Here is a 9,293-nt window from a genome sequence, read left to right as displayed (position 1 = left end):
CACAAGATTGATTAGACCACCCAAAAAAAGAGACAACATAGTGGCCCATTACCTTCTTGGACCAAGACTAATAGAGATGAAATAAAACCAACTACAACTAATAAGAAGCTAGTCCACTATTCCGGGTCATTTCATGGGCCGGGCCCGATCCATGATCAACAAAATCCTCCAGAAGATAGAAACACTTGTAATTCCTTTCAAAAAAAAAAAACACGTGTAAATAGCCCTCTCCCTCCCCAACTCACATTTCCCCCCGAAACCCTAATTTTCAGAGAAACACAGAAAGCGCAGCGATGGCGGAGCACTTGGCTTCCATCTTTGGGACGGAGAAGGACAGGGTGAACTGCCCCTTCTACTTCAAAATCGGCGCTTGCAGGCACGGCGATCGTTGCTCCAGGCTTCACACGAAGCCCAGCGTCAGCCCGACTCTGTTGCTCTCCAACATGTACCAGAGACCTGATATGATCACCCCCGGCGTCGACGCCCAGGGCCACCGTATCGACCCCCGCCAGATGCAATCCCACTTTGAGGTCTCAGGCGCCATCTTATTGTTCAATATTGCAGTCCATTTAATTTTCGTTTATTTGTTGCAACTCTGAAGTTGTTTTAATTCTAATCAATTCAATTTATTTATATCGTGTGAAATTATTATTGATTGAGGATGTTTGTCTATTAGTTAGGTAAGAGAGAAATTGGTAAATGTATGAGTGAGATTGTTGTTGACTCGATTGTAGTGTTTTGGATTTTGTAAGTGCGCATATATATGGTAAGAAAACTAAGAGATTCCCTGTTCTTACAGTCGTATTTAGAAGCCGGTTTTGATTTTATTTTGTTACATCCGGTTTTGATTGGTTTCTTTATTTGTATCACATGCATTGGTATTACGGTAATTATTAAGCCATCTCAGAGACTTTGTATGAATATATGTTGCTTTTATGCTATCACTTTGGAGACATACATTGATGTAGAGGTTTTTTTTTTTCTTTTAATTAAACATTCAATTATGTGCATGTCATATCAAAGATAGAAGAATAAATCTTTTCAACTGTTTTGTCATACAATGATTTCCTGCGTTAATTATATTGTATATTGTGACTATATCTGTTATTTTGACTTGCATATATCTTGAATTAAATGTATATGTGTGCGAAATTGCAGGAATTTTATGAGGATCTCTTTCAAGAGTTGAGCAAGTATGGTGAAATTGAAAGCCTGAATGTCTGTGACAACCTAGCTGACCACATGGTACGTGTTAACTGACCCCACAGTGATTAAACCTGTTCTCCGATGCGCCTCTCTTGTTAGTTTTGTTTTGTTAACGCGGCTATAATTTAATGCTTTCCTTTATGTTATTATCTTTTGTTCTGTTTGGGCAGGTGGGCAATGTGTATGTTCAGTTTAGTGAGGAAGATCATGCTGCAAATGCACTCAAGAATCTGACCGGAAGATTCTATGCTGGTTAGCCTTTTTATCTTGGAATTCGGTGTGCTCAATATTTCTGCTATTCACTTTATATTACTTTTTAGGCCCAGACTATGTAACTAATTAATTTCCTTTTCATGTTATAATATTTGCAGGACGTCCTATTATTGTGGACTTCTCTCCGGTGACAGACTTCCGTGAAGCTACCTGCAGGCAATATGAGGAAAATACATGCAATCGTGGTGGATATTGCAACTTTATGCATCTGAAAAGGATTGGGAGGTAATTTCAGCCTGATAGTATATATTCTTTTTTATGTCTTTATGTAGAATAAGTGGAGATTTAATTGATTTTCTTGTTGCAATGTCAGGGAATTGAGGCATGAGCTGTTCAGGAACTATCGTCGAAGGCATAGCCAGAGTCGAAGCAGGAGCCGCAGCCCTTACAGGCATCGTAGCTATGAAGAACACCCTCATGGTAGTCGTGGTAGCAGAAGGTATGATGATGGGGATCACTATCTTGAGAGAAGGAACAAGACTTTAAGCCCCAGTCGAAGTAGGCGGGAACGCAGTAGAAGCAGGAGCACTGAGAGGAGAAGGAGAAGGCATCCCAGTCCAGTTAGAGAAGGCAGTGAGGAGAGGCGAGCCAAAATTCAGCAGTGGAACAGGGAAAGAGAGCAAAATGAAACAGCTTCTAAGGTCACCCCTGACAATAATGGCCATGCTGAAACTGGGAATCATAAGAATGGATATGAGTAACAACATCAGTTGCAGCACTGAGTAGGGTATGGATTCTGATATTAGTAGTATTTTTAGTTTGCTTCTCTCTCTCTCTCCCTCCCTGTGGACCTCTCTCATCCTTATTATATATACATATATATGGTCTTTATCTCTCTTTACTTCTTCATGTACATCTGTATGTATACTTGTATAGGGTTGTAAATTTTGTGATATTCTGGAGTATATAGCAACAGAAATCATTCCCGCCGATAAGTATAGCTCACACCCCATTTTCCACTTTGCAGGTGGTGTGCAGGTTTACACTTCTGTGATATGGATTTGAAATAACTTTGCATTCATATTGTGTGACTGCATGTGCTTTTTTATTAAAACCATTTTAAACCAAAGGCAACTGAACTAGTGTCACCTAAGATAGTGAGACATTGTAATCTGTCAACTGGACTTCTTCTCTTTCCCCTTTGAGGAAAGTGAGACGTGCTTGATAACCAATCAGTAGGAGTAGAAACCTGTTTGTGGGTTATTTGAGTCTAGTTTGAACCATTCACCAGCTTTATTCCTGCCAGAAAGTTGTCACTTTTGATTTTGAGTTAGCAACTACATTATTATGCTAATCCAGGGAAAAAAGAGTCTAGGAGTAACATAGGTGTTTTGTAGAGCAATATGTGTGAGCTAAGTGTGTTATTGTAAATCAGAGGTTTTGCTCTTTGGAATTGCAAATTTTGTCAGCAGAGTACCATATTAGGATGACTTCTAAATGAATTCTATGTTGCTAATTTTAAAAAAATGGTCTCCAGTGATTACTATAAGCTTTCATATAGGCTTGTGTGGTTTGCGTGCAATTAGTTTTCAACTTTGCCTTTGGACATCACTATGATTTTTCATATTGGCCTGACTGGTTCGCATGCAATTAGATTTTTCTTTTTTGCTTGTGTTGCATGCATCTATTTATAGTCGGGGGTTTCTTGAGTATCATGCTTCTTTGCTTGCATTGCATTACTTATAGTCAGGGGTTCCTTGAGCACCACAAATCAGAGACTAGTGAGAGATCAGAATATCACGGTTTTTTTGTCGGTTTTTTTCTTCTCTTTTTTTTTTAACCTTTTATTTACACAGATGATAGTCATGGTCTTACATCATTTACTAGTTTTGCAGGTTCAGGTATCCCTGCATCTGAGGTATCCACATGTTTCCATTTGAATTGCAGCTTACCATGATGTTTGTTTACAGGTTGGCTTGTGCAGCGTGTTTGCAGGAATCTTCAATGTCTAGTCGGATGCGGCAGCCTATTTATTTTCTTTTCTTTCATCTTCACTTCCTCTTTGACGGTTTTAATACTTGGATTGTACTAGTAAGCAGGTTATCTGTGGAGATGATATCATTTACAGGTTTTTACATGGTTGTAATGACTCTAGAATGATGTTTGACATGGTACTATCTTCTTCACAAAATGTTTGAACAGCTTTATGTATGATTTGGTGGTTAGTGTGGATACACTTCCTTATCGTATATCTGGAAGTTTCCGAAACGTGAGCAAACAAATAGAAATGACGGCCCCAAATAGGAAATTGGGACGATTTCATTAAGGGGATATGAGATGCAAGGGGGTTTCGTCCGAGCATTGATTCTGTATCTCGTGCGAGGTCGATTTCTAGGTCTTATTCCTCCAATTGAATAAAGCATCAGATCTAGGGCGTGCATAATTCCTCGGCTCTGTAGACTATAGCACATTCGAGTAGTAAATAGATATCGCGATATCAATATAGTTGCTCACAAATCATATAGGCAGCATAGCCACTCGTTCATGAGGCATACAATAAAGTTTTCAAATTTGCAAGCATTGTTGAGCTTTCAGCAAATTCGGCTCAAACCTAGTGTAATGCTCTCCGCGAGTACTTGGGTGGTTTGCATCAAGGTTCAAAATATCGGTATCGGGGGATATATCGTTTTTTTTTTAAATGAGATATCGGATATATCGGGGATATTGGAAAAAAAATATCGTTACTCTTCCGAAATTATTTATTTATTATTGAATTACATATAAACAAATACAATTATTAATTTTATCTAATACCAGAAAGATGCTCTAGGTGTTTGAAAAGATGCACGTTGGTCAATAAAACTACAATACTTTGCCCAAGACATACGAGCCATATAGTACGAATTGTAATGGTTAACATAATAGTCATATATCTCTTTTGAGCTACTAATAGTTTCTCCGAGAAGAGAATAGTAAAGATGAATTCAACTCGATAATTGATCATAAACGTCTCCAAATTGATCATAATTGTAAATATGATGACTAGATTGATAGTTGACTTCATGTGATTTGTTTGACATCACACTGTGATATGTGCCTAAACTGATAGAATCAAAACTTAAGGCAACTGAACTAACATCAGATGAAATATTTTGATAATCAATTGCTCCTCTTGTCCTCCTCCTGCACCTATTTTATTGTTGCGCACCATGACCACCTGCTCTAGATCCATGATTCTCATCTTGGGTAGCATGATTAAAATTACTTTCACAAGTAAACTGCTCAAATTCTCCACCTCATAAAATTGTCCATATTCAAACCTTGTATCTCCACCCCCTTGTCGACCACCAGCACCACCACCACCATCATCACTATCTGAACTATCTGGAGTTTCTACACTGCCCCACACACTAGCATTATCCGAATCATCTCCCGGGTCTCCAACTTCATCAGATAATACCTTATTTACATCAATTCCAAAATCAGTTGCATTTTCTACGACATGTGGAGGAGGGTTGTCATTTTCATCATCGAGGTGTGCATGCATAATCCAATCATGAAGAGGATCAATGTCATTCTGAAGTGGTTCACTAGCAACATGAAGTAGATCGATATAGTTGTTTTCATTGATCACATTATCCTTTGCTCGTTTATCACGTAGTCGTAACTTCATGTTATAGTAATAGTATACGAGTTTTTCCAACTTCTGATATGCAAGACGATTCCTTTGCTTTGTATGAATAAGAGCAAAAGTACTCCACTTTCTTTCACAAGCAGAAAAGGAAGCCGTTTGTGCTAAAATACGCATGTCAAATTTCAGTATTATCATCCTTCCATGATGGGTTCACAGGTTGCTTGCAATCTATGAAGGTATGAGAGAACTTCTACGAGACAAAGACTACAATGTGACTCATGTTTTCTTACTTTCCCCAATAGTGCTCAAGGAGAACACTCCTTATCTAGATATCTTTTGAGATGACGTCAATGAGATAAAGATTACTACTCTTTCTATATTCCTCCAGGATAACATTTGTTATTAAAATTCTGGATATTCTCTTATGATCGTCATGAGAGTGTGAGACTACGTTGTGACCCTTTATTTTAGATTCTCTCAAAGTCAAGGAGAGCACTAGTCACTGATATGGCTTGACTTTTAAGAGTTAAAACTTGAACTTTCACTCCTCATCTCGATATCTTTTATGAAAAATTAAAAATTAGCCGATTGAAAGACAACTCTTCTACTCTTATTTTTTATATATCTCGAGACCTGATGTGATTAATTAATCAAAAACTCCAGGTCAATGAGAGTCCGAGACATCCTCAAATTGAGTTAAATTTTTTTTAAGTGAAAATTTTCAAATATTTATCTAAAATATTGAAGATATATCGGATATATCGTAAAAATCGGAAAAATATCGGAGATATTTTATGTTATCAGAGAAATATCGCAGATACGGAAAAAAATAAGATATTTATCCCTAAGATATATCTTTTTTTTTTAAAGGGAGATATCGGAGGATATATCAGAAATATCGGGGAGATTTTGTTCCTTGGTTTGCATTAACCTTATAGTTGATAGTAAGGGAGAGAGTGATGGACTACAGCCGAGCAACGTTGAAGTTTCTCTGCGCGCATCTGAAACACGCGATGGAATCCCCTTCCGACAACGCCATGAACCTCAACGGCGTCCTCTTCCAACGCGCCTGGTTATAGGGCCTTCTGGTCTCCGCCTCCTCCGACGCCGACCGCATACTTCTCGACAACGGCACCGGCCTCAGCCCTGACTTCTGCCGCTGTCGGCCCTGGAATATCGAAATGTATGTATTGGCCGTTGAACGCTACACTCTCCGTACAAATGAGCCCCCAATGATCCAGGTTTGTAATTTAAGAGGAACCCAAATTAAAAGATTAAAATTTGTAACGTGGATAAGTTGAGGAACATATATAGTTTGATGGATTTTAAGATTGGTTGTGGTTAGATTCCAATATTGTTGTGTTTGAATGAGGCATTTGTGTGCATTGTTTTAATGAGGAATGTGACATGGTATTGTTGCGGAATGGCAGATCAGCTTCCTCTGATCGAGAGGCTTTGTTGTACCTTGAAGTTTTGGAATCTTATAAACTCTTCTATCAGCGCCTCATCGACGGCCCTTTGCATGATTGATACCTTGAAGCTCCATAGCAGTCACAAGTAGAAGAGCTAAGTTTCTACACAAGAAACCTTTAATTGTCGCATGTAGCTCTCTTCCGCATTTAAAATCCCTTGCTTGCTGCAGTTTCAAAATTTTGGATGATGTTAATGTAGTGTATTGCGCTGTGGCAATACGCTCCACTATTCGTTCAATGAATACGTCGTGCTCCTTGTTCTCGTTCCTGTCAAAAGTAGCACGAATTGTCAGAGTGGAGACCACGACGGCGTGATCTTCAACTCTCTGATGCTTAAGTCAGGTCGGTAGTAATTTATGCAGAGTAATAGTGAGTGGTTTAGTTTACTTGCCTTATGAGGTCAAAGGTTTGACCTTTTATGGTTAAGTTGAAGTACATCATTCACTCGTCCTGCGATGTGGGACTAAGTCCAGTTGAGGTGTTCTCTGGAGCTCCCTTTGAGATGCGCGTGAGGGCGCGTCCGTAGTCGGCTTGGGCCGCGGGGCGATTCGTTACACAGCCGGTGTGGCTGGCTTTTTGTCGGTACTGCGGGGCTGGGTTACTTATGAGCCTTAGTGTGCTAATAGTTACGCTGATTATGACTGGGCATAAGCATATGCCAACAAGTCCCCCCAAGTTCCCAGTCTAGGGAGACAATTTCTTAATTGGGGAGTTAAAATTAAGCATTTTGCCATAATCAGTGGTGGGGTCCAGTGGACCCCCTAGGAGTCCCTCCACTCCTCGGTTAAGGAATGCCACCCAATTATGGATGTCCGTCATGGTGTAATAAACTGTGCGCGGTGGGCATCTTCGGGCGTAGTGCGTCTGTCATAGCGTATTAAATCTTTACGCATAGAACGTCTTTGGACGCTGTCTTTCAGCGTAGTGCGCCCGTCATGGCGTAGTAAATTTTTACGCGTATGACGTCTTTAGACGCTGTCTTTGAGCGTAGTGTGCCCGTCATGGCGTAGTAAATATTTACGCGTAGGACGTCTTTGGATGCCTTCTTTGTGCGTAGTGCGTCCTCATAGCGTAGTAAATCTTTACCCGTAGGACGTCTTTGGACGCTGTCTTGGAGCGTATTGCGTCCGTCATAGCATAGTAAATATTTACGCGTAGGACATCTTTGGATGATGTCTTTGAGCGTAGTGTGTCCATCATGGCGTAGTAAATCTTTACGCGTAGGACGTCTCTGGACGCTGTCTTGGAGCGTTGTGACGTGACCTGGGAGAGGCGCTATTCACGCTGTGGATGACACGTGGCGTACATGCATTGGGCGGACGTATCTTGGACGGTTCAATTTTGGGGGAGGGCGACGTTAATGGCTGAGGTAGTTATTGCGTACGTTATCAAGGCGTCGCCTCGGTGACTGGTGCCACGTGGCGAGATCTGGGATGACACCTTTTGGGTCAATGTCTACGATGCGGCTAGTATCTTTCGACATCAACGACTGGTAATTGCATGTGAGAGATCGACGGGCGTGATGAAGTGTAGGGTTAATATAAAAGGGTGAAAGAGAGAGAGAGAGAGAGAGGAAATGTCATTATCAACAGTTCCAAGTTTTTTGAATTCCCGAAAGCTCGCTCACTCCCTCCTTTGCTCTCGGCCACATTCTTCACTCTTGATCGGAATCTCGTTGGAGTTGTTTGTGCAAATCGTTCTCCAAGGTATGTATCTGTTGAAACCTCATATTCTTGTTTGCATGTTTGGTTGGTTTTGGTGATTTTTTTGTTATGAGGTGATGTAGTGGTTTTGGCCTTAGGTTTTCCGTCAAAATTTATGGATTTTGGGTTTGTTTGATCTATGGACAAGTGTTTTTCGGCTAGGTATGTTTGTGTGGGTGGTTGTCGATGAATGTCGCCTGAATTTGGGTTTGGTGTTCTTCATGTTCGTCATTGAGATACTCTTAGGCTAGAGATGATTAACTCTCTAACTTCTATGTTTAGGTTGTCCGTGTTTGATTGCGGTGTTGCTTGCTGCGGCGTAACGCCTAGGATAAATGTACTAACTGATAGCGATTCCGCGCCTGTAGAGGGAAGTTGGTTTGCATCAACATCGTCTGATTCGTGGACGAGTGAGTTGGAGGCTAACTACTTAAACCTAGTACGGCTAAGTAGGGATAGCCAGCCGCGTTGTAGTAGTCGTCCCGCAGTCTTTGCGGAGGTGTTAGCTACTTGGAAAAGTAGCGAGTCAACGAGTTCAATGGAGTCAGGACACGAGGAAACCGGGGAGAGTGAGGTGCGTCTGGTTCCCAGTTAGGACCGGGGTGTGCGCGAGCATATTGCGAGCGCTTCTGGGACGTCGACGTCGACGTCGAGTCCGGCGTTGAGTCTAGCACATGTAAGGCGCTGGCTCGATGGCAGGGTGCAGAAGTCGGAGGTGGAGGATCCGCAAGGGGCAGACCCCGCCACAGTGCTTGGATACGTGGAGGAGTTCAAGCTGCTGAATACGATCCTCGTGTGGGCCATTGAGGTATATGAGTATGGCTCGATACTGCCTGAGGGATAAGCGCTGGTCAGCCCTTCCGTGTTGCGGCTGGGAGTGGAATTGCCATTGGATCCGCGGCTGCAATACCTGATCTCGTAATGATTCAACATCTAAAAGAGACAACAAGGAATTGAAATAACATGTGGAGGGTGTTTCTCAGCCTTTGTTCGCTCTTCCATCTATCGGGGTGCTGGTTTTCTACTACGGCGGAGGTACTCCACTTCTTTAGGATAGACTACAAC

At 41.3% G+C, this 9,293-nt stretch overlaps 1 protein-coding gene and 1 pseudogene across 2 annotated transcripts; both read left to right on the top strand.

The window, feature by feature from the left end:
- The first annotated feature begins 229 nt into the window (after window positions 1-229).
- LOC126785747 (splicing factor U2af small subunit B-like) lies at window positions 230-3,630 on the top strand. 2 transcript variants are annotated; one of them, XM_050511379.1, is made up of 6 exons: window positions 230-530; window positions 1,159-1,245; window positions 1,377-1,458; window positions 1,578-1,704; window positions 1,793-2,206; window positions 3,390-3,630. In XM_050511379.1, the coding sequence occupies exons 1-5, from the start codon at window positions 294-296 to the stop codon at window positions 2,178-2,180; spliced, it is 921 nt and encodes a 306-aa protein (XP_050367336.1). In that variant the 5' UTR covers window positions 230-293; the 3' UTR covers window positions 2,181-2,206; window positions 3,390-3,630. The 2 variants fall into 2 exon arrangements, with proteins under 2 accessions (XP_050367336.1, XP_050367337.1); XM_050511380.1 differs by lacking the exon at window positions 3,390-3,630 and adding an exon at window positions 2,447-2,927.
- Window positions 3,631-6,012: 2,382 nt separating this feature from the next.
- On the top strand, window positions 6,013-6,583 carry LOC126787294 (uncharacterized; annotated as a pseudogene).
- Window positions 6,584-9,293: the final 2,710 nt, after the last annotated feature.

This window comes from Argentina anserina, chromosome 3 (genome assembly GCF_933775445.1).
Source record: "Argentina anserina chromosome 3, drPotAnse1.1, whole genome shotgun sequence".
Taxonomy (NCBI): Eukaryota; Viridiplantae; Streptophyta; class Magnoliopsida; order Rosales; family Rosaceae; genus Argentina; species Argentina anserina.
Note: the sequence above shows the minus strand (reverse complement) of the source record. Positions and strands in the feature narration are given on the sequence as shown.

Excerpts from the sequence above, each read along its gene's own strand:
- LOC126785747 (XM_050511379.1), top strand. The coding sequence starts at position 294 with ATGGCGGAGCACTTGGCTTCCATCTTTGGGACGGAGAAGGACAGGGTG. Across the intron at positions 1,459-1,577 it reads GACCGGAAGATTCTATGCTG|GACGTCCTATTATTGTGGAC; the intron begins GTTAGCCTTTTT and ends TAATATTTGCAG. Across the intron at positions 1,705-1,792 it reads CATCTGAAAAGGATTGGGAG|GGAATTGAGGCATGAGCTGT; the intron begins GTAATTTCAGCC and ends TTGCAATGTCAG.